General features: G+C 42.6%; 1 protein-coding gene across 4 annotated transcripts in view; it reads left to right on the top strand.

Annotated features, from left to right (window-relative positions):
• The window catches only part of kirrel1b (kirre like nephrin family adhesion molecule 1b), a 73,993-nt gene that overhangs the window by 30,443 nt on the left and 17,362 nt on the right, over positions 1–26,188 (top strand). For 2 of the 4 annotated variants that reach the window (XM_079348433.1, XM_079348431.1), the window contains exons 2-4: positions 17,521–17,670; positions 23,551–23,700; positions 24,968–25,125. In XM_079348433.1, coding sequence (XP_079204559.1) covers positions 17,521–17,670; positions 23,551–23,700; positions 24,968–25,125 — 458 coding nt within the window. Of the gene's footprint in view, positions 1–17,520; positions 17,671–23,547; positions 23,701–24,967; positions 25,126–26,188 lie in introns of all 4 variants that reach the window. The other 2 variants (XM_079348432.1, XM_079348430.1) reach the window with 1 other exon arrangement.

The following is a 26,188-nucleotide window of genomic DNA, read 5'->3' as shown; positions in this document are numbered from 1 at the left end:
AAACAACAGCATCACAAAGCCCATTATTACATCACTCCAGCCTGCTTTTAACACACACAGCTCAATGGAATTGAACCCTTTTAGCCGATGTGATAACCTTTGACTTTTTGGAGAAGGCTCTTCACAAGATTTGATAACCTATATTGCAGGGATTTGCTCTTATTGAGTCACAAGAACATGAGAGAGGTCAAGCGAATTTTAAGCTCAACCTGAGGGTGTCTGATCCGGGTTGGTTCAGTTCAGGTCAGGGCGAGTCAAGTTCTTCAAGACCAAACTGGAAAATGAGTTTTATGCTGAAACAAGGAAAGCTCCAAGATTTGGGAGAGATCTTTTTAGTATGTTGTCAAACCCTCCTTCAGTTCACATTCCTGCAGGTTTCCAATACCGACACCTCTCATGTAGACGATTTACACCATGTACCCTTTTGCATCGAGAAGAGACACAAGAGGCTTAATGTATTCACTTCTGCAGTGATATTAGAAGCTCAAACTGCTGCCAGTGATGTGGTAGAAAGGTCAAGAAAGTCTGCTTTAAGTGCAACTTCATCCAGCCTCTCGTTCTGTGCGAGAACAAAACTAAGCTTTTACATGAACAGTAAAAAACGGAGCTGTACATTTTGCATCTTATGAGAGCTCAACACCAGAATAACAAGCTCAAAGCTTCACTTAATTTGGGATCAATAATCTTTTTAAAAAATGAGACTCCCGCTGAGCTCTAAACAGTGTGAATGATAAATAGAGCAAAAGAGAAGTGGACGTGAAGCCGTGTGGGAAAGCCAAAAACAAAGAACCAGAGAGAGAGAGAGAGAGAGAGAGAGAGAGAGAGAGAGAGAGAGAGAGAGAGAAGGAGGAGGGAGGTCAGCAAATGTGTGAAAGTGTGAACAGACTTGAGACACGGTGACCTGGATGTGTGGAGGGAGAGAGGGAGCTGAGAGAGAGAGAGAGAGCTTCCATGTACTGTATATCATGACTTTTTTAAAAGTCTGCGCTGTGTGTTTGCGTCCCTCTGAATAAGCCCAATGTCAGCACAGCTCTATTAAACTGCTCTGACTTTGATTGAGAGGCAGGGAGTAAGGGGAGAGAGAGAGAGAGAGAGAGAGAGAGAGAGAGAGAGAGGAAACACGGGACACTCATGTTTTATTCACACAGCAAATATACAATCGATGTCTCCTTATATAATTCATGCTTCGTTTTAAATATTTCACTGTCAACAAGCCAATTAGCAATTAAAGAAGGCAGTGCATTCATGTGTGTGTGTGTGTTTGCAACTTTAATCATGTGTTCCTCTATGTGTGCGCTTATTTTTAAGCCTTTTACCCCGCTCTCTCGATCTGTGTGCATTTCTATTTGTGTGTCTGTGTGTGTGTGTGTGTGTGAGTTTTTGCGCATGTGTCAAAAGAGTGATGTGAGGGTAAGAAATGAGCCGAGCCTGCCAAACACGCTGTTGGGTCTGGGCAACCCAGAGAGAAAGTGTATCACGGAGGGGAAGGAGAACAAGTGAGGGGGGAAGAGGAGAGTGTGTTTCAGGGGGTGTTTGGTGTTGTGGGGGTTCGTAGAAAGGAGGAGGAAGGAGTGAAAGCCTAGATTGAAGTTTGATCTGTTTGTTCTCTCCCCCTCGTCCCACTTACATGTCCCCGTGGAACCCAGAGAAGGCAGGCAGGGCTGGTGTGTCTGTGTGTGTGTGTGTGTGTGTGTGTGTGTGTACATGAGAAACACACCGACACCACCTCATAGACCGAGAGAGAGAGAGAGAGAGAGAGAGAGAGGGAGGGGGAAAAAAACAGCCAAAACAGATCGAGATAAACAGATAAACAGGCGGATAGAAATAGACAGAGTGACAGCGAGTCGGTGAAAGATGAGAGAGCAGAGACATGAGCTGGAGAGGGCAACAGAGACGGAGAGATGAAGACTGTGGGAGATGAGTTTTTTCTTTTTTCTTTTTTTTTAAATAACACATCATGAACACACGTGCGCAAACAGAAATACACACAAGCAGCAGGGAGTGATTGACAGGCACCGACAGACACGCCTACAGACTGAAAAAAGGATGAGGGGAAAGAGAGTGACAGAGGGAGTAGGAAAGACAGAGAGAGACGCAGTGATCCACAGCCGTATACAAATCGAAACAGACAGCAGAGAGACAAACAAAAAAGACAGACACACAGAGAGACCAAGTGACAGTCACTTGCTGTATTTGTCTGTTTGCGTCCTCGGATGCTCCTTTAAACACCTCCTGACCCGCTGGTTTTTGCACATAAACATGAGGGTTTTTTTTTCTGCCTACAGTATGCCTCGACAGCAGTGATTCATGTGAGAAATCCTGTTAGGAGGGCTGCTCATAGTTGTTGTTTTTAACTCCCAGTTTTCTTGGCAGTGTCTGTCTTTTGCAGGGAAATCATCTGCAGCACAGGAAATGATGCATTTTTTTTTTTGGTTTGTTTAAAACAAACTGAAGAGGAAGTCAAGTATCTGCCATCGCAGCCTAATGTTGCAACCAAAGCAGATCGAGGAAAAGGGCTTCATCTTTTGTTGGACATGGAGGATTTAAGAGGCTTCATCATGCACCCGATAGGTTTATGTGTCATGTCCTTCAAAGTTTGCATTTTTAGACTTGCAATGAGATGACAAGCGCCAAATAGTGTCACAGAGCCGTATTTCCTGCAAACTTAGAGGACACAGCTCTCACATGTAACCTCCGAAAGAGCCAAACAGAAGGAATTCCAATTCTGCAGAGGGGACCGAAAAGTTTGAAATAAAACATGAAATTAGACACCAAATAGATGAAAGTTAAACAACATTAAGTGTTTTTTAAATTTTTATTAAAGACAGAGTTGGCTACTTTGGAGAAACCAGCGGGCTCAATTTTTCTAGAATTAAACTGGGAATGTTAAATTTGCGCGCTTGTTGTCATCTGTAACTGTTATTATCTGTTATTTTATCTTTTGAAGACATTTGGACAAAGTGTCTGCTCTTTGCTGACAGACGCTTGAAAGCAAAGACTCTGAGCTCACATGCAGGTAATAAGTCAGCTGGGTCTTTTTTTCAGTAATCCAAATGAAATCCACTTGAATAAAAACACAACATATGAATAATGTTATTTGGACTTTGCAGGGAAATGAAAGTTACACCGTTCTCTAAACCACTGATACTTTGAAGTGCTTGTTGTAGTTAAAGTGAGACGACAGAACAAATATACTGTATACCAGAATTTGACCTTGATATCTGTTTGTTCGTTCATTCGCCATTTCAAGCTAATTTTTCAGCAGGGAAAATATTTGACTTTGAGTCTTGTCAAGAAGAGCTGTAACTCAGCTCATAGTATTAGGTGACAGCTCTAAAAGCTCATCTGACATTCGCTTCTTTTTTAAAGAAGTCCTCAGAAGATTTAAGCGTTGGACTGTCACCATGGAAACAGTGAAAATCATCACCTTGCAGAGACTGATTATGATAGATACATAAATAAATCAGAAGTCTTAAATGTGTTTGACAGGGAGCTTGTTTGACTGACGGGTGTCTTGCACGTTGTCCACATGGGTCCCATCATGACATCAGCATCACAGCAGGTTCATACTTCCAGTGTCCACACTGGATTTGTTAAGCCACAGCACTACAAGTGTGAAAAGATGACTCAGTTCACAGTTAGACGTATAAGTGAAGCGGGTGCCGTCAACCCAGCAGGTGAAGACAGAGACGCAGTGATTAAGGTGAAAAGAACCTGTTTCATCTCCACAGATGACACAGAAGCCTGAAAAGAGAATACACCAGGGTGGTTGCTGCTACTCAGGCTTTCCTGTTGTTTATAGTGGGCAAGCAAAACACTCACAGATACTACCACAGATACTACAGTATGTCAATATTTTCTACAGTCTTCGGTCAACACAAGCTCTGACAGCCAGAAAAAAAGCGTGCCACCCACTCAAATCTGAAATTTCATCAACAGAGTGAAGAACCTTTGCAGGCGTCTGAGCTCTGCCGTTCTGTCACAGCGTCTTTGCTTTGAGGGGCTGCAGCTGTGCTTTCCCTCGCTTCTGCTGCTGGTAGAGAGAGACAGAGAGAGAGAGAGAGAGAGAGAGAGAGATTAAGAGCAAGACAGCTTCCATTTAGAGCAGTGATCCAGCCTATTACCTTAATTCTGCCCTCGCAGCAAATTTTACTAAGATCACTTTTAAAAATGTATTTTCCCAAAGACAAACTTAATTTAGGGTAATTATCGGGCCAAAAGCTGTAACGGTGTCCTCGAGACAATTTGTCAGTGAACTGGGGAGTCTCTCAATCCAATTGGAATACCATGTCAATCCACTTTATCAAAGTTTAAACTAATGATGTTCAACCGGTAACAGTTCAACATGAAGCTCTGTGTACCTTCCCCCGCAGCACTGATTCTACTCCTATTGAGTTGGAACTGGTACTTCTTCGATTTTGTTGATTGTTCTTCATCGTACCTGCTCACTATTAATGTTCTGACTATAGTGATGTAGCAATGCCGTGCAATATAACACGGCATGTGTTGCCTCTGTTTATGTCTCCAACACGATGCAAACACTGGCAGAAACTTTACTCAAAACAACAATATGAAGGAATTTCATGAGATGCTCACCGAGAGTCTCAGTGCCACTGCACTGTTGTGAGACACACGTGGTGCTGTAATGTCGACCCTTCTTCGATAATGTCCATTTGTTTACATACAGAGAGTGCAAGTATGTGGTGAAAAGCTTAACGACCATATCCACTGACAAGGTAAAGTCATAGATTTTGCACAGATATGCCTTTAAGCAAGCCTCTTTGGCAGCTTGTTAGCACAATGTTTATATGTGGAGGACGTGTTCAACTGTTGCCATGACACCTATGGGATGTCGTAAGTTTGAAACTTGATCGAAAAGCCCTGTTTCCACCAAGCGGCTGGGTTCAGTTCGGTTCGGTACTAATTTATTGGCGTTTCCTCCGTCAAATGTTGAGAATGATACAAAAAAAAAAGGGATCCACAGGCTACACTGTGTTGGGCTGCTATGTCACAAAATGAAGGTAAGGTCAACACAAGCAAGTTCAGGGTTTACCTTACCGAAGTGAACCAGACTGGAGCGCTTGGTGGGAATGGGGCTGAAGACAACTGGACTTGGTTGACGATCTTGATGACGTTTCACCTCTCCTCTGAAAGCTCCAATAATATTCTCATATGCTTCTTAATTACTTTGATTGACAGACTAGTGAGATGATGATTGATTATCGTTTTATCATTGAAGATTGGAAACATCGATGCTACAGTATAAAAACATGGCTCTTAAATTAAGCACTAGAATCCACAAAGTAACTCTACATCTAAAACATACAGCCTATGACCAAGCCCAAATGAGCACATACAAACCTCAAGTGCTCTTTTTTTGTATTATACATTCTTTGCAATAGTAAGATCCGATCTTCAAAGTCTGAAGCGTGGAAGTATCTAGCAGTTGCATCAGAGGGGAAAAAATGATGAATGTTGAATGCTGTTGGGCCTGTGAAGTTCTGACAAAAAAAAGGGCCTCCAACGCACGACTTTGGCAAGCTTTCACACCCTGTCAGAGCAGCACTGTTACATCTATGCATTAAGAAGAGCAGAAGCTGCATGAAAAACGTCAGGCATCCGCTGTGGGAAGGCAAAAGAATTACAAGTGAATTTTTGAAATGCAGAGGGGAAAAAAATAAAATGTAAATTAGGTGTGTTTCCATCAGACGCTTGAAGAAAACAAAATTAAATTTCCTCACAGACTTTCGAGAGCTGATTTCTATTTGGCAAGTTGTTATCGTGCTTTCGTGTCGGAGAGTGTAAGTGGTATTTCATGCTTTCATTTTCAAGATGGAAATCAAGGAATGCACTTTGCATACTGTTGAGCACTGGCTGAGCATTACACCTGAGAGAGACAACACACACTGTTTCCTTTTGGCTGCAGGTCACAGTTTGCACAATCCAGCACACACAGAATTTCTTAACCTGCAGACCTTCCTTTTTTACCTCCAGTGAGCATAAAACCTGACATTTACATTCAGCTTTTCTATTTCTTGGAAGGAAGCCCAGTTTTTCTTCATGCTGTGTTACTGCAGTAACTGCATGAAATTCACTTTTTTTTGCACTATAACTCGTTAACAATAACACCAAAGCATATGAACGTTTCAGTTGCGTGGCCTTCTTTCAACTCTTTTTTTTTTTTATTCATCCCTTAGATTAAAAGTACCCTCATCTCGGTTTGCAGCTGATTTTTTTTTCATATGTTATATTGTTTGAAGGGCCATAGTGAGGTTATTTCTCTTTTCACCATTTCACTTGACAGCAGAATCTCATCTCCTCTGCCTCAGTGGAGCTCACATCACCAATTCTTATTGAAGGGGAAATCGCACAGCCATTGCTGAGCAAGGTCGTTATTTGGATAATGACTAATCTGCTCCCGACTTAATTCCATTCCTCTGATCCGACGTCCAGGTTGCAGTCAGAGGATGTGGCTAATGATGTGGCTGCAGCGTTGTCTGGGAATGCAGAGGGGGAAAACACACACACACACACACACACACACACACACACACACACACTAACGCACACTAACACTAATGGACAATAGTTGCAGACATTTGCTTGTAAGTCAGTCACTTGCTCATATACTGTAAGCACTATATGAGTTTGTCCAATGTCATGCACTGACACAATGTTGTTAAAAAAAAAACCTCCACTATTTTTTTCCCCTCAACCTCCCCATAAAAACACATTTGTTTCCACATCACTCTCTTCTGTCATGGAAATATTCTTCATCTTCTCATGCTAGTCCTTAACGCTCAAGTCATCAAAGAAGTGTTTCATTAACAACACAAAACTTCCATCTCACCTGAATCTATGAATTTATAACCAACTGTTTCTCTCTTATTTTGGCCAGCATCATCTTGTGTTTTTTCTTTAGAGCAACATCAGAGTGTATATGGAAAAGAGGGAGGAGCTAAAGAGAGCATGCTAGTGTTAGCTTGGTTCTGAATGCCCATTTACAGCTAATTGGGAAACTATTATTTTGGCTTATAAAAACAGACTTTAAACAAAATGTTGTCATAAAAAAACTCCTTTGACTCCATGAAAGTCATCATCAATCAAAAAGAACGCTTTTGCTTTGAGCCTTTTTCATTTGGACGATGTTAGGTAGACTTTCGCAATTCAAACAAATCAAATTTTCAGAAAGTTTGCCCGGGTAAAATTTGATGAGATGTACGATTCTTTTCTCTTTGACTTCGATACAATCGGACTAACTTTTTCAACCAGTAGAGTCGCCCCCTGCTGGCCACAAGAATGCATCTTACAGGCATAGCAGCATCAGCATCACTTTCAGACCCAAAGCCACCTCTTTGCTTAAATAGTAATTATACAGATTTGAACAACAAAAACACACTCGATCTCATACATGCTGATTAAACTTAAACTTATTATTAATGTCACAGTTTAATACGCAGCCAGACATTTAAATCTGCTTCAAATCGATTTTTTGGTTTGGCTATGTTCCACTGCACGCTTTCATTTAATATTACCTGTTTCATACTCTCTTACATGTGAAATCCTTTATCTACCTTTTGCTTCCCCTGACATTAATCACTGCAGCAGCGTGCCTTCTCCTCACATTGACCATCATTTGAACACAGTCTTTTTTATTCTTCCAAAATCAGGTCTAACTAGTTCATTCAAATAAAAGTGAAAAGGTCGACACTTTCCAAAAATGTCCTCTCCCAAACAAAATCTCTGGGTCACTGAGTCCTCACAAAGATAGAAATACCGCAGCACACACACTCATCCATGAACATCCACGCACTTGGTCTAATTTGTATCGAATGCAACATTCACAGCATTGACCTGCTCAGTCATACGCACTCGTTCTAACATGCACCAAAAAACACACATACACATAAACAGAACTTCCCTCCCCTCCTCTCTCGCTCTCACACACATGAACACACACACACACACACACACACACACACACACACACACACACACACACACACACACACACACACACACACACACACACAATTGCCTCCCTCTTCTCACATGCCTTTTCACTCCATGCTCATTTGGTGATGTTAATGCCAGCAGACATGTACAGTGTGCTCTAACAGCGGAGGGAGGGGAGGGTGTGGGTGTGTGTGTTTGAGCGTGTGTATATGTGTGTGCAAGCGGATATATGTGTAAATGCGAGTGTGCATACATGTGTGTGTACTTACCGCTCTTAAAAACCAATTAACAGCGCACAGCAGCAGCCGCCCCCCCCTCCTCCAAATGAAGAGGTGAATTAAACATCACCAGGACCAGATGGAACGAAATCAGAGAGAGAAAGAGAGACGGATGAATAATTGAAGACAGAGGGGATCATAAAAAAAGAGGGAAATAAAACTGAAATAAGAGATGAAATGAAATGTAAGAAAGCAGAAGTCAATTAAAGAGGCTGAGACAGAGCTGCAGGGGGAAGCAGAAAGGAAGAGAGGGGAGGGTTTGATACAAGTGTGTGTTTTTGTGTGTGTTTGTGAGCGTGTTCCTGTCGTGTTATGTGTGCGTCTCTCCTGCCTACTTTTCCGGAAAACAGTCAACTAACACAACCCAGTTAGTTGTTTGAAGTCGACAGTGGCATAATCAGGTTGGTATAGCGATGATTAGAGCGTGTTCTCTTTCACGAAACTGAACTTCACTGGAAATGAACGCCGCTCTGTTCCTGAGCGTGTCGTGCGTGAGTGACAGAAAAAGGATCCACTTCCAAAAAAGCTCTTCAGGAGAAGCTGCGAAGTAGTGGCTGCTGCCGGTTTTACAACACTCGCATTTGAATCAGTGAGAAGTTCTTGTATGAAGTAGGTCTCCTGCATGTTTATGTATGGATGAGAAGTGTGCCTTGAATAGATTTCTCGGGGAGAATAGTGGTAAATGGACTTAGCGCTTTAACACCACATGTCACACATTCACACACTGGCGGCAGTGGCTGCTGTTTAAAGTGATTATCAGAAGTAGCTAATTTCATTCAAACACACATCTGCTGCAGACGAAGCAGCAAGAGTAATTTGGGGTTTGGTGCCTGCCCAAAGACACATTAGACATGTTGCTGCAGGATCTGGGAATCGAACCCTCGACTTTTTGGTTGTTAGACGACAACTCTACCAACTAACCAGCCCAATATTCAATAGAATATGGTTTTATCTTCTTTATATGTAACGTTTGATGAGTTAACATTTATGTTAATTTGTCAGGATATAAAAGAACATTTGATGGATTAGTAGATGTTTCAGATCAGAGTTTGTCTAATTAATAAGAACATTTTAACTTATGGTGTACTGGATGCCTGGGATGTACTATCTCTCTTGTTGGGTTTCGGTTGTGTAGTGTTGTGTCATTCCTAACGGTTATCATAATTACTTGTTACAAGGTCGTTGTGTGTCTCAGTTTTATTTACTAAAAGGACGTCAAACAGGATTAGAAACCCTGACAAACCACAGTCAGGCGATCACAACATGATGTGAACAAACCCTCAGGTTACACTCACCCAGAGGAAAGAAGGACCCTGAACTGAAACTGATCCAACATGCTTTTTTTGCATCGACTGTTTCAAGTGGATATAAAATGTTGTGTTTCCACTTTCACTGACCTGATTTTGTCGTGGTGGCAAGTACTCAACTCCAAACTGAGAGCACTGTCCCTCAGTCCCAGCACATATACCCTGAGTATCAGGGGAGAAAACATTGCTTAGTAAACAACCTTTAAAGACTGTCAATATGTATGAAAGTTGATCTTTGCAGTAGGACATTATGACTATGCGTAGTGTTGTGTCGTGGCGGTATGCACGTGAACAGTTTTACTATCAAGTGTAGTGGCAGAGGGGATGTGATAGGGTCATGACATCTACATGTGTACGATGTGTCATTGTCACTGCACAGACACAGACTGCCAAGATAATCGGTGACAGATGAATTCCATTTTAAACGTTGTATATAGAAACCTTCAGTTCAACAAGTAACCTGCAAACTGGAGACTTTCAGCCGAATGCATGTCCTTGAGCAAGGCACCAAATCCCAAACTTGCTCATTGGCTCCTTTTATGTGCAGCCCTTCACTCAGACATCTCTCCATTAGTGCATGTCTGCATGTCTTTTGATCCCCAGGCCTTTGTGACAACACAAACATGTTCATGGCACGCCGCAAAAGCCAATTGCAATGTGCACAATTTAATTAAAGAAAGAGACGGAGTGACGGTGGATCAGATATTTTTGTGTCCGAGCTATTTGGATCTCTAAACTTCATTCCATCGAAGTCAAGTGTTGTGTGAGGGAAGATGTCTGCGTGATTGTATCCAGTCACGCTGTCTCGTTGGGATTCGGGGAGAGTAATTGAGTATATTTGTGAGTGCGTTTAGATTTGAGTGTGCATTTTACTCTGAGGGCATTTGTGTAGTTTGTGCAGTGAGTGTTAATGTGTGTGTAGGTGTGTGTGTGTGTGTGTGTGTGTGTGTGTGTGTGTGTGTTGTTTGGTAATTGCCTCTGCCTTGGCTTTGTTTTGTGTTTATGTGCTTGTGAGTCATGCATGCAGTTATATGTGTGTATTGGTGTGTGTGTGTTTCTGCTTCATGGTAGTTATTGCTCCTAGATGAGCTTGTGTGTGCATGTGTGTGTGTGTGTGTGCGCGTGTGTGTGTGTGTGTGTGTGTGCGATTTCCAATAACGGCTGGCTTTGCTCAGCATCTCCTCTGCTTGGCATCACGCTGCTCCTCTGTTCTGCTGGAAGTGTTTGCGAGGGGAAATAAAAGCGTCGTTTGGTGGCGAGGGGGGACACTGGGAAATCACTGAGCTTCTGTTTACAGCAAACACGGAGCGCACCCGGGACACAAAGTTATGATCTCGCTGCCTGTCCCTCTGTGTGTGTCCCGCTCAGTGCTTCTCCCTCTGCTCTCCTGTGCACCTCCGTCAGATCAGGGCTGCGAGCTTCAGGGGTAGAAATGTCACATGAGTGATATTTCCTAAAGCATCAGAATTAACAAGGCAGCAGCAACCACAACGTCCCTCACGGCCAATCAGGAGCACACAGGTCACTGTATCCTGACCTTTGTTTGAAAATGACTGCAGGGACACATGGCTCTGTAATGTGACACACAGCTATTTTCTCTTCCAACTTTTTGTGTGCATTATAAGTCTCCATCTCCCCCATGCTCCGTCGCCTGACATCACTTCAATGAGGCAATCAATACTGCAGAAACAGCAAACCGATAGCCAAATAAAATATGATGAAACTATGCATAGAACATGGCATGATAGAACAGGATGGATGGATTCTCGTGGGGAAACACAAAATGTACCGAGCTAAAAAGCTGTCAGTGTTTCCGCCGTTATACAAGCAGCTTGCTAATTGCTAAGTTGTCGATTGTTTGGTATGTGACAAATTCGATGAACCACAAGACGGTCTGACTTTAGCGGAAACGGGACACATAGCTACCTCCCAAAGCGGAGAAGGATTCTCCCCGGCTGCTTGAATCCACAGACTAGGAAAGGAAATGGCCTCGTCGGGCTCGAGCTCGAGTAAAATGTGCATGTGAACTTAGCGAAAGAGATTTAGCAATGATCAACATTAGTCATTCTTCTTTATTGAAGTCAGACACAGAACAGATTTTTCTCAGAGGGTTGCTCCCCTTTAAAAGAACACTTGCACAATATGACCAATTCAATTCCCTGCAGTGTAACTTTGGCTCAACCAAGTTCAGTTCTTTTACCTGCAGAGTTTTTCAATTCAATTCAATCCAAAAAAAAAGGAGAAAGTACAGAGAAGCCACGATGTCTTCACTTTCAAATCTGCTCTTCCTGACTTTTTTCCATCCTTGCTTTCTCTTCTCTCCTTCTTTATCTTCTTGTGGTCCTCTCTTTCTCCCCCTCACTCCCTCGCTCTCTCTCTCTCTCTCTCTCTCTCTCTCTCTCTCTCTCTCTCTCTCTCTCACACACACACAAACACTTTGGTGCTCTTTTCTCTCTCTCATGCAAACACCTTTTTTTTTTTTTTTTGCTCTTCTTTCCACACTTTGCCCTTTGCTGCCTTTTCAGAAATGGCAAATATATGCACATGGCATACACAGCACAACAATGACAGATATGTATGCAGGCATGCGTGTAAACACGAACAATACTGGCACACAAATGCAGACACATAGACACTTGGACTCAACGTGCTCTCTCCTGCCTGAAAGTGGTGTGCGGTTGTTGAAATGGGAGCGAGCTGTTGCCTGGAGGCAGAGCCGGGATATGAATACACGGTGAGGGTCAGCGTGGCAGTTTTGGGGGGGGCGGTGGGGGTTAGGAGGATGAAGGCCTCAGGGTGTGGAGGAGCACAGTTTAGGGTTACAAACCTCACAAACTGTCCTTTCATATACACACAGGAGTGATTTGCTTACAGGAGATTGTATTTGGCCTCTGATGGCATTCAGCTGTGTGAACACAGATGCAATGAATGATGAGAGGATGTCTGATAGGATGACAAAAATTCCACTTTTAATTTCTGTCAAGATATCTAAGGACATTTTTTTTTTCTTTTTTTTAGGTTTTACAAAGACGTATTATTTTCTTTTTATATTAACCTTCATCCGGACATGAAAAAACAGATCACAGGAGTGATTAAAATGTGTTGAGCCAAGTGGAAGCTTTTGAGCTGCTTGGGAGATTGGACCTTACCTGTTCAGACTCTATTTGGTCATTCAAAGCAAAGAAATCTGAGCTATAAAAACTAATGTGGAAAGCACACTACAAGACCTATAAGACTTAAACAAACCTTGTGCTGAATATTTTGAGGGACACGTCTCATACATGGATGATGGTGTTTCAGAATACTTCTGGTAATCATCTGTGATTTGTGACTGTATTGAAAAGATGAAAAGCAAACATTTGAGTTTTTTGCGTTAGCCCTTTTTTCCTTGAGCCTCATCAGATTATATTACAATATGCCCTACTGGGCTTCTGTTGGCTCTTAATGGGTGGCGTCACCGATAACACGTCCATGTGTTAAACAGTCTGTGGTTGGTATGAGAGTTTAGCTGAACACATTGCCTCACAAGTCTAGTATGTCTATCGACTCCTAGCCTTGTGCGGACACTGGGAAACAACACCTTTGATCACCTGTTTGACTAATTAGGATTGAATCTGTTCAAAGTTTTTGTTTTTTTTCTCCAGGTATATCTGCATCATTTCCTCTGTGCCCGACAGCAATTATCTCTACTGTATACTTACTCTCAGCCTTTCCAGGGTTCAAGTCTTGTTTCCACTGAATCTTCAAACTTAATACTTCAGCTCATGTATAATAGAAAATGTGGAGAATTTCAAAGACTTGTGTACTTTATAGTTAAACGCTGAGTGTATGAATTGATAAAAAGGCTGGCTGGCTGGATGGAAGTAAGATGTTTAATAAAGCTCAGTGTGATGGAGAAAAGGGAGACAAAGAGGATGAAAGATATTAAAGACATTAAGCATAATATGTTTGGACACAGAGGCTGTTATTGTGAAGCTCAGTCTATTGTACCACTGGGTCATTATGCAATAACAAAGAGCAAGCCAAGAAGATATATACCTTACATCATGCCTGAGGGTAATGATGCAGGGCGATGAGAATGAACAGAAGGAAAGAGAGGAGCAGGATCATAGAAAGACAGAAACAACAACAGAGAGAGTTACAGATGAACAACGAGAGATGGGAGACAGAATCTGAGGGGATGAGAAGATGATGATGATAAAAGAATAAAAAAGGACGAAGAGGATAGCAAAGTTAGACGACAAGAGAGAGAGAGAGAAAGAACGGATACAAAGACGAGGAGAACGAGATAGATGGGTGAACTTGGAAACCTGGAGAGCAAGATAAAAGAAAGAGAGAGGAAGGGATGATGGGGGGAAAAAGAAGAGGAAGGAAGAGGTAGCACATGGGAGAGGAGATAGAGAGGGAATCTGAGGAAGATGGAGGTGTGTGTGTGTGTGTGTGTGTGTGTGTGTGTGTGTGTGTGTGCGCGCGTGTGTCGGGATCCCGTAGGGTTAATTACATCTCTGTTCTCTGTCAGTGCGGTTCGCTCCTCCGCGATCTGAGTCCCTGCTGCAGGCTGACAGGCCACACACACACTCACACACACACACACACACACACCCACACACACACACACACACACACACACACACACACACACACACACACACACACACACACACACTAATACAATCTCATAAACACAGATAAATGCACACAAACATCCGTGCACACTCGTGTATCGTGACACACAAACAGGAATGTTCTCTGTCTCCTCCTTTTTGTCTTTGTGTCACTGTGTCTCCTCTCTCTCAATTTCTATCTCCATCTCTGTCACACACACACACACACACACACACACACACACATTGTAACCCACCGCAGCCCGTCCCAGGAGGATATGCGTTGTTTTGTACAGAGTTATACATGAAGAAGAGGGCCCCCGCTCGTAATAGCTGTTAATTTTGCATAAATCATGCATAACATGACCCACATGTAAATCACTCATGTCAGCAGGATATCACATCCCAGCCGCTCCTTCTTCTTCTTCTTCTTCCCTTTTAACAGCAGCAGATCCCATTTCCCATGTTTCGTCTCAGCTCCTTTGTTTGTCTTCGACTCCCGCAGATTAAAGAGATGCAAAAGTTTCCATCCAAAGAAAATAACAAAGTGTGAAGTTTTAGAAAGTTGTAATCCAATATTTATTACACTTTCATCAAAGTTTTCTAAAAAAAAAATTCTGAATGAAGTAGATTCAGGAAATCCTTTTATTCAACAAGTAGTATAACTGTGCTGCCCTTTGTTAGCCTAGTGTTCAGTGTTCTGTTTCAGGGTTAGGGTTAGTAGTTAATTAAAAAAAGATTAACTACATCAACTGTCCAAGAAAGACTGAAATAATGTATATTCTTATATGTCGGCCTTCAAGCATGGATGGCAAACCTATAGGCCTACTGTAAAGAAGTACACTGGAAGCGTGTAGTGTCGATTCTATCTCAATCTTTGTCTTTATATCAATGCAATCAGACATTCACAGCAACACAGACGAGTACTGTCATTCAGAAAAAAGTATAAAGCTACTTTATTACATACACAAAGATGGTCACGTGATGAAAAGGTCACAGTTCCCGCCAGCTAGCTTGCGGTGAATATTACCGATAGAAGGACGAGTTGAGGTAGAAATCAGTAATTTCCTTCATAGATCTCAAAAACGTTTGACATTGTGAGCAGTGTGTGTGTGTGTGTGTGTGTGTGTGGGTGGGTGGGGGGGGGGGGAGTGGGGTCAGGCTAGCAGCACTACTGTAAAAAAATCACAGAAGAAATCGAAGGTGGCAGCAAACTGTCAGAGTTGAAAATAACCGAGTAAAGTATCAACCTGAACACAAACCTCGTAAGGAAGTAATACAGGTCCATGACTTGAATTAAACGGGTCCTATAACACAGTGGTTATAAAAGAAAGTTGTGGTTTATATGAGGAACCTGTTCAGTCTAACTGATTTTGCACTATTTATTAGCTGCATTAAAGATGTTTGAAAAACAACAAATTCGCTACCTGGAAGAAGAAAAAATCCATTATAACTTATATGTGTATAGGGGATGATTTTTCAGAACTGCATCATCTTCTTTCTCCTTTGACAGAAAAAAAAAAACAACAACAACCAAACAACTGCAGTAGTTAAGATTTTTAAGGAGGATTTCCCTTTTAACTTCAAACAGATAGCGGCTCCATGAGCTCACAGTCACAGCGGTCGTCTTCCTGATTCAGTATTCAAAAGGAAAAGTTGACGAAACATCAAAGTGCTCCCTGTGAAGTCTGAAGATTCCAGTCTATGTTAAAAGAAGCCTTCTGCACAAATAACATGACAGGTCGTGTAATCCTCCTGACAAATCAGTGAATCTCCCTGTTGTTTGCACCTTTGTGCTTGAATCCCGCAGAGACGTGTCCCTCAGAGCCACGGCCTGCTTTATTAAGCACTTTTGCCTTAATTAGCTAATAGGATTGTTTTAACCATGATCCAAGAACAGAATAGCCCCCGGGAAGACAAACACCAACTCTGTGGAAGTCTGTGTGTGTGTGTGTGTATGTGTGTGTACAGCATGTTGGCTTGCATGTATCCTCAGCTGTGTGACTCAAACACATGTAAGTGAACGAGTGAAGTGCATAAACTGAGTGTGATTCACTGCTGCAAGTGTGCAGAAGCTGCTGTTTGTGCACTCTGGTTGTGTGTGTGTGTGTGTGCCCGTGCACGTGTGTGTGCATGTGTCATCTAAGGCGCCACAATCTTCTTCTTCTTCTTCTCTCCCTTAATTAACGCGCCTTCTCGCAAGACTTTCTCTGGAATATGAAACAATTTTACCTGATGATGCAAACGGCTGAAAACAGCAGAGGGTTAGTGCCTCGCCTCCTCACCTGACACTTTCTCTTTATGCGAGAGTGCTAATGTATGCCGGCGCTACACTTGTAGTTTTTATATCCTTGTATTTCAGTGGCTCTGCAATCGCCCAAAAGGCTTATTTTGCTGGAGGAAATGTGAGTGTGTAAGCAGAATCCTTTGTACTGTGTGATGAAAAAGAGCAGGCTGTATCACAGCTTGGCAAGGATGGTCGTACGCACACGCACACATACATCTTTGCAGGCACATACACTTTCGCTTACAAATGCCCACGCAGAGACACACACAGGCCCCTGTGAAGTCCAGGGAAAAACTTGAAAAGGGGGCAAGGAGGAGACAAAACAGGCAGAAAGCACGGATGAATAACAAAGATGCAAATCCAAGCAATTGTGGCTCAAGGCCGGGTCAAAAACAGAAATCATTGGAGTTACTTTTCACTGGAATAAATGCAGAAATATAAGGTGCTATGCAAACTATCTCCAAGCTATCACACTAGATCTTTAAGGGGATTGTATTTTGAGTATTCACTGCAAACAGACGAAAATTGAAGCCGAAAAGAACCCAAATCCACCTGTGCCAAATAATGTTCAAATATCTATTCTAAACCAAGGTATCTTTTCAAAGCCTCATGAGCATGTTTAATTATTTGTGGTGAAGGTTTATAAGTCTGTAATATATTATATTATAGTTGGAGAGCAATCCAAATGATTTGTCAGACTCTTGAGGCTCAAGGTGAATTCGATTCAGAGTACACGTCCTTTTATTCTGGTGATCAGATGCACATCCCTCCACTCAGCCAATGTAATACGTAAACAAAGGGCACTAGATTTAGAACTTCATCATCCAACAAGAGAAATTCCACTCAGACAGGGTTCATTTGAAAACACACTCACAATAAAAACACAATAAAAAAAGTAGTAAAAGCACCATACACAATAAAGACACACAATAAACCACCCCAACGGCCTCCGTATGGACAAACACCAGTCGATAAGGCCGGAGAGGGACTGTGTGGCTCGATACAGTGCAATAAAAGATGGCGGCTCACGGCCAGGTCACAATGAAGGGAACTTAAAATTGATTGCTCTCTCTGTCCCTCTGTTGCAGTGTGGTGCATTCGCTTCTCTCAGGAGCCAGCGGACCAGTCGGTGGTGCTGGGAGAACGGGTGGTGCTGTCCTGCGTGATCTTCAACTACAGCGGCATCGTACAGTGGACCAAGGACGGACTGGCCCTCGGCATCGGCGAGGGGCTCCGAGGTGAGGAGAGGATGAGGGAAGAGATACTGAAGTCTGTGGGGGGCGGGGGGACTTCACAGCTTCCCTGAGCTGTAGGGATCAAAGTAAAGTGAAGAAGGGAAAATAACTCAGCTACGGTTTCGGTTCAGTTTTGACTGTAAGAACCCTGACAAAAGCTATTATGCCTGAAAAGTGTAGGGGTTTTTTACCATTAAGGGAATGAACACTGTGCACAGAGAGCGAGAGAGAGAGTTTAAGAGCCGAGAGGCGTCTGAGTGACAATCTGGGCAAAAATGAGTCCTGTATATCATGCTGAATTAGAGAAAATCCCTCACACTGCTGACAAAAGCAGACGCACATTCGCATAAGCCGACACGCACATCCAGAGTGACTTACTGCGAGTGCAACAGAGGAGCAGAATACTCTTCATTTCAAATATATGGAAGCATTAAATGCAACCAAAAAAGAGGGGAGTAAAAGGGTCAAAGCTACAATAGACAGAGAAAAGGTATTTTTTCTGCATTCGGGAAATGGCTGGAGGAAGCTCTGAAGTGTTGATAATAGCAGAAAAGAAAGTACCTGTGATCATTGTAGCTGTCTGAATGCTGAAAATGATTGACCGAGCTAGTCGCTGCTCTTCTCTCTACCAATAATGATTTTTCTTGGCAAACCATTTCAGCTTGTGAAATGCTCTTTTTTTTTTTTTTTATTGAAAAATGCACAATTCAGTACTTATGTGAAATCTACTCCTCAAATTCTTTATCCTGTTTGGGTCTCTGTTGTTTAATCACTTTGATACTAATCTCCAAACTCAGAGGTAATCATCTGTAATTCAAGTCAAGGTTTCCTTTTCTGTGCGCTGCATAGTTAAAATTCCAATAAGCAACCTGAGATGTGACGATGTGCTCTAATAAAAAAAAGAAGCCAAATCCACCCCACCGATACGTCTGCAGTGTAAACATCATTTCTGGGTTCATAATGTACCTCAGATTTGCGCCCATCTAGCTGTTTCTCGTGAGTCTCATTTTACTCTGAATAATAAGTTACACAAAGGCTCCACTCTGATTCATTTAAGCGGCGTGAACCTGCAAATAAAAAAAAATACTTTCTCGTGATTTCATTGTAATTTGTTTTGAGAAGTCGTTTCTAAACTGGAGGTCCAGATTGGCTTCTTAAACAGCTGATTTTTTTTTTTGTTTTACTCAAGTTAAAACCTGAGCTGTACTTTCAGGCAGATATGTGTTTGTGAAAATGAAAACCTCACATATAAACACACCCTCCTGTTTTTACATTCCTACAGGTACTGTTTTGTCTGCTGACACATGAATGGTCAAAACTACTCAGAATACCGAAGTTGTGTCCTGCGTCTTCAAATTCTGCATCTTTATGCAGAAGCTGTCGACTTCTTTGGATTTGGCAGCCAACCTCAAGTGGACACTCTATCTAGAACGAGAGCTTTTTTGCACTTTCACATTGGCCTCATTTTTCAACACTGGAGATTGCAGCTTGTACACAACACATGAAATCTCATTCTATATTTGGTCGAGCACCGCTTTGTGTTTTCACTTCAGGTCTCAACGTGCAAACAAGTGGAGGGTTAGGGTAGGGTATGAGGAGAGGCTTATTGTGCAATTATTTTCATTATTGCATTCATGCTTAGATCATCAGGGTCTGTGGGGCAGCAAATAATTAAGAAGTAAAGCCAGCATCAGCATTACACAAGACTTCAATAAGCTCCATTGTACTCAGGTAAGAACTTCATAGATGATAAGGTGCAGGAGGCTGCTGTATACATATGTTCTCAACCTCATTTACACTCGGGGACAACGAGTATGACATTTTGTTTCATAGGTTTTGTGTTTGTAAAGTTTGAGTTTTAGACGTAAAGGTCATGTGAAGTACAAAGTTTGTCTTTCATTAATTTCCAACATACGCCTGCAGCTATCAGTGCTGTTAGACGAACCTTACGTTACGTGCTTGAAAGCCATTTTTAAAACTACCTGATAAATTGAGAGTAAAAGAAAACATTCATTTTAATTTGTAAATGTCACATATATTTACTTTACCAAACTATCTAATAACGCTCCTCCTAAAATGTAACATTATAAACACGAAGAAAACAAAAGACTTTGTGACCTTTCTTTTAGATGGGAACACATCTTATTTCTCAGCACACTGTTAAAGCACAACTAACCACACGCTATATAACACACAAAGTTATCACACCATCATCATCCTCCCTCTCTCTCTCTCACACACGCACACACACACACACACACACACACACACACGCGCACACACAGAGTAGAGACACATGCACACTGTCACCCAAGTGATGATCTGACATGTGATCAGAATCTTGTGTTCAACTCAATTTAATTCACAGGTTCAGTAAAGGTCAGCATGTCTCTCTGTCTCTTTCTCTCCTCGTCCTTCTCTCTCTCGCTCGCCCTCCTTCATTCCCCCTTATCTCTCTTTTTCTCACTTTGTCTTTCTTGCTCTCGTGTAATCTTTCAGTCTTTTTCTCTCTACTTCCTTTCTGCCCTTTCTTTCCCGTTCCTAATCACTCTGTATTTCTCTTGCTACCCCTCCCTCTCTCCCTGTGGCTCTTTTCTGTCACTTTCTCTTCTTTCCTAATATATCTCTTTGTCTCCTCTATATCTCCCTTTTCTGTCATAATTCCCCTCTCTCTTCTCTTTGTCTCTCACCTTCTCCCTCGCTCCTTTTCTCCTCATTGCCTCCCTTTCTCTCCCTCTCTTTTTTTTTTGATTCATCCTGCTTTCTTTTTCCCCTTTCTTCCTCTCATTATGTGTTCCTCTCTTAATTTATTTCTCTCTTCATTTCTCTCCTTTTATTTTGTCAGTCCTGCCTGATCCATGCCTCTCTCTCTCTCTTTCTTCTCCTCCCTCACTCCGTTTAATTCATGCTCCTCCGTCTTTCAAATTACCGCTCCATCATTTTGCGTTATGCAGATCCTCTCCATTGCTTTCTTCCCATCTCTCCTCTCCTCTTTTTTCATCTCCTCCCTTCCTCCTCCTTCCCTCTTTCTCCTGCTAATGCTCTCTTTGTCCTTGCAGCCTTCTGCGAGCACAGCTCTGCTGACAAACACACCGGCGTTTGATAAACACGTTGTCCTCTTTGTCTCTTTTTCTCTGCTTTTCAGTCATCCATCATCACCTTCTGTCCATTATTTATCCTTAAGTCGTCTGTGCTGCCAGTCGTCCTCTCATCCCTGACATACTGTCTCTCAATCTTCTGCTCCTCTTGTTTTATAGTGTGAGCACAAAGTCATGTCTTAATGGAGGCAAGTGTGTGTGTGTGCTGTGAAAGTGTTGATGCACCAGCACACAATGTTAATGCACTCTGATGAGGCATTGGTGGTGCATGAAGTCTGACATATTGGAGTGTGTTGTTATGCGCCCTGTATGATTTTGATACAGCTGTTGATGACAGTGTGGGAGTGCAGATTGAGCTGTGAATTCATACCTGCAGTTTGCACGCCCACACACGTACAGGAGATGTGTGTTCGTTCGCCATTCGCCAAACAAACTGACAAACTCACACATGGATTGCATGTAAACAAATCAAATAGACTTTTAACCCAACCCTTGACAAATACAAATGATGACATGTATGAGGCATGCTTGCATGTATCATTGCAAACAGTCCACAACAAATGTGCACACATCCTGCAGGCATCAGTTTATTGTTCATCCTCCACCTCCTCCTTCTTCTTCTTCTCCTTTTCCTTCTCCCCGGGGTGCTTTCACCTCTGTGGTTGCTATGCTGCGAGGTGCTGGAGTGGATGATGTAATCTCCACTAATACTTTTGCCCCCCCGCACCCTCCTTTCTCCTCTACGCACCCCCAACTCCTTGCTTCCCCGCCTGCCTTCCTGCTGCCTCTGCCATCTGAATCCATGATGTCATGTTAGGATTGGGCACGGAGGATCAATGAGTGCCCCCTAGTGGGACGTCACGCTCAATTATGTCTTTGTCTGAGAGGCGAGGGGTTCAAACAGGGAGAGAGGGGGGTGTTGTAATTGGAACGGAGCTGCCTGTAGTTCCACAGTGTGTGTAGCATACAGGAACTGATGGCATCATTGTATATGTGTCAATGTTTGATCTGTGTGTGCTCAGGATCCCTCCAGCTGTTTGTGTACTGTGTGCATTTTCATGGTTGTATGGTATGTTTTTTTTTTTGTTTTTTTTGTTTTTTTACAAAATGGCACACAGCGTTGATTAAAAAAACGTTTTTAAATAAATGTGATTAATGCTAATGCTCTCCTCGCATTATGATGAAGAGCTTCCACGTTTTCACATAAATGCAGGTCCTGCTTGCGTCACTCTGTCTCTGATTGATGGAGCTAATGCAATCACAGTTCAGTTTTTATTTGTGTCAAAGGAGCTTTGATGTTTTTTTTCTTGTTGTCGGGTGTCACAGAAAACACTAATTCAGTCACTGATGGTGAATAAAAACATGTCAGGAGTTGAGATGATCTTCCTTTCTTTTCAGACTCACAATGAAAACGTTCAAACTTCAAAGCATGGCCCATCCATCTGACTGTGGGTGCTGAGGTGGAGAAACCTCTTTCTCTGCCGTAGCTGTCATTACCACCACTAAATTAACACTGTTATGCGAGTGACGTTTGTTGTGTTTGATCCAAGTCCAACCCTGGGGAAAACACAACGTACATATATCATTATCCTGGGAAAACTTCCTGTAAATACATACAAACATAATCAGTGTGTAAATGAGGCTCCATGCAGGCACATACCCGAGGCAGAGCTCACCACTGGAGATGTGGACCATTAGTCCAGCAGACTGATTGGGGTCTGGCTGAAGACTTCCACCCTGAATCCCTCCCTGGTGATGTTTTGGTGCTTCACCTGGAGTCCGACTCCTGCTCCTGTAGGGGTTGAGGAAAAAAAGTTAAAATAAAGCAAATTTTAAACAAGTGTTGTATTAATATTCACATTACATCACAACATTTTCTAAAAGGTATCTGTACTCCGGTAAACAATGGGGTTGTTGAAGTCTCCTAGAACAAAAAAATCACAAGACAAATGGAAAAAAAGGCACTTTGAAGGTGGTTATTTTCTACACTGTTATACTGTACCTCTACTCGGGCTGTGGCTCCGTTGAACAAACCTTGTGACTTATCTTCAGCTTGTTCATGTCCAAGCTCCGTGATGGCGTCACCCAGTTGAGGTGAGTCGGGGGAAAAAAGTAACGCCACCAAAGTTTATTTATTTTAATTTTCTCTTAAGTCTCAGAAGCATCTCGGACTGTTGCATCGGACTGATAGGATTGTCCAAGTTTCCCTCCTCCAATGGGGTCCCAGTTTTCCCTCGATGAAACCAATGCAGCCAACACTTTTGCACAGCTAATGAAGATTTCATTGGTGGTTAGTTGGTGGTTATTTTGGTTAGTTTTAACCAAAATATGAAGCTTGAGCTTTCCCTTAAAGTGTATTCTCTTTTTTTTTAATGTAGATAAAAATGGGATATTGTGTGGTTGTGTGCGTGTGTGTTACAACCTGAAACTCATCATCTGTATCTCTAAAATAAAGATCCTCAGACGCAGATTATTTGTGAAGGCAGTGCTGTTATGATGACTCATCGCTGTAATAGCGGCGCGTAATGTGCCTCTACCCTCATGCCAGCCATCATTTTAAAACAGTAGGTCATGTTTTCCAGGTGGTACACTATTTTTAAATCACATTCCACAAGTTCTTCCTCCGAATGCGTCAGGCTTTCCTGACCCGAAGATAAACACGGATGACTTCCAGTACAGCTTTCAAAACAGACTCTAACAAGCGTATGAATCATGAAGTGAGTCCCGGACTTGAACGTCTCTGCATTTGTTTGACTGTGCTTGTGTCATTTTGTCTCTCAAGCAGCCTGGCCCAGGTACCGAGTGCTGCGGGCTCTGGACATCGGCCAGTACAACCTGGAGATCTCCCACTCGGAGCTGTCTGATGACTCTCTGTACGAGTGTCAGGCCACGGAGGCCGCGCTGCGCTCCAGGAGGGCCAAACTCAATGTGCTCAGTAAGTCAGACACCGGGGCGCCATTTTTCTTAATGTCCTCTTCATGCTGTTCATGTCTTTGAAAATTAGGAGGGAGAACAAAAACGTATCAGACGTGAGTGTAAAGTCAAAGCTTGTGCAGTTAGAGGCTGAGCTTCGACTGGCTCTTCACTTCATTTGATGAGACATGCTTACATGTTAGGTCCCCCACCTGCCTCGACATAGGACTTCACCTTCAGGTATCCTTGGGTTTTCTTGCTGTGGGTAAAAAGATCCAAGACATATGGAAGCAAGAAGTCAAATAATCCAAATATACAATATTTGATATCTTTCAAGAGACTGAAGACATCGACAAAAATGATTGTTTCAAAAAAGTGTGTTTGTGACATATAACTCTGTTTGTTTCTATTTGATGCTCGGTACGTATCATTTACTTATAGAGATTAGAATAAAACAGCAGATGGAGACAGCTGAGGAAAAACATCATTAACACATTAGGTCAAGTAGCTCTTGAGGCATGAACTGACATTTTCCATCTTGTAGAGCTTCCTATCCGACTAGTCACATTTGGCATCTGTATTTAAGGCGCGACCTTTTGTTTTTGGCAAGAAGGGGCTCTTGTTTATGCAAAGCTTACAAATATGAACACTATAAAAAAAAAAAGGAGATATTCGAGGAGGATTTACAAATAACAAAGAGGCATCAACAGCAAGAGAAAAACGCTGAGCTCACAGTTTTAATATGACGACTACACTGTGGCTTCATTCACCAAAACGTGGCTCACCCCCTTGTGTATGTACAGTATAAGCTGTTAAAGTGAGGGACCAGAGAGGGGAAGAATAACAAACTGTACTCACTGATTATTTGAACGTCACGTAAGCATTTTTAGATCATGGCCATTTTGTTTAAATTTACATTCAGTGTAAACTGCTAACACAACAGCCTGAGATGAGACAGATTACACGTTTGATCACTCCTTGGTGCAAACTCGACGGGACAAAGGTTGGAGGTGTGTCGCTGGAGGAGAGCGGAGGTGTCACCAAACAGCAGTTTGTTTTGGTTTCATGCTGGTGCTCAAGGGCGACACCTACTGGATCACTTCCTTTAAGAGAAAACACTGAGTGCTTATCTTTTTAAAAGTCGCTGGTTATACGATAGACTGTATACGCTGTATCTACTGCACATGTAGAGCTTTTGCTGTACGGCACACATGAGTGCACTTACCCATTACTGTAACTTGCGTAAAGTGTGTATTGTGTGTGTGTGTGTGTGTGTGTCTCTCCTCCAGTTCCCCCTGAGGACCCGGTGGTCGATGGGTCCCCTGAGCTCCTGCTGATGGCGGGGACACCGTTCAACCTGACCTGTGTGACCCGCGGGGCCAAGCCTGCAGCACACATCCAGTGGACCAAGGATGGGGTCTTTATAGAGGGGGCCCACCAGTCCACGGTGACTCACTCGCACTAACACACACACACATGCACACACACACACACACACACACACACTTGTGCATGCAGATATACAGCAAACGCACATGTACAGTACACATAAACCCTGATTTATATCAGGTAACATCATGAAGGGTTAACTACACTCAAATGAGATCTGCATAATTTGAAAAGCCTAAAAGACTTTGGAGCACAAATTCTATCAGTAACACTTTGCTCTTTAATAACCGCCACTCTCAGTCTGCTTGTTTGTTTAGATGCTTTTAGCTGCTGGCTTTCCAAAGGGGAATTACAGTGTTTACACCTCGAGCCACAAATCACCCCAGGAGTCCTGCATTAGGCAAATACAGCATGCAGGGGAAGCAGTGAAAGGTCTGCAGGGGATCTGTGTGGTTCTTGATAGAATGACAATGTCTGGCCAGATGGAGACCATATTTATGTATATTTTTTTAAAAAAACACCTTAAATGCTCGTAAACTGGGACCCGCTTCGCAGTGGACAGCAGCAATTGCGTTCAAAAACCCGGTTGGTATAAATCTGTTCCCACACGTAAAGCATGTGGGAACAGATTCATATACTGTATGTATTTTTACGTTATTTAAGCCTTTATTTAGAGCTCGGACAAGTGACAGAATGAGAAACAGGGGAGAGAGAGAGAGCAGGGAACGACACGATGGAAAGAAGCCACAGGTCAGATGCAAACTTTGTGGATCCGGCCAATAGTTGGAAATATACTTATGACACTATTGCAGTGATATATTTTGCACTCTTCTCTCCTAAATGCACACTCTGGCTGTTTTCATATAGTCTCCTACACACAGAGAATTATGCCTGTAAGCGCATGCACACACACACACACACACACACACAAAGGCACACACACACACACACACACACACACACACACTCATGCTTTTGTAGAGGCAGCAGCAAACAGTGACTCACACACTCAAACACAGATGTTTTTACATCTTGCAGCCAGTTTAATGCCCCCCCCCCACACAGGCTCATACATATTACATGCTGCTCTAATGTTACTGTGTTACTGACCGCACAGATGC

The sequence above is a fragment of the Symphodus melops genome, assembly GCF_947650265.1.
Source record: "Symphodus melops genome assembly, chromosome: 7".
Taxonomy (NCBI): Eukaryota; Metazoa; Chordata; class Actinopteri; order Labriformes; family Labridae; genus Symphodus; species Symphodus melops.
This window is presented reverse-complemented; position numbering and strand designations above follow the sequence as displayed.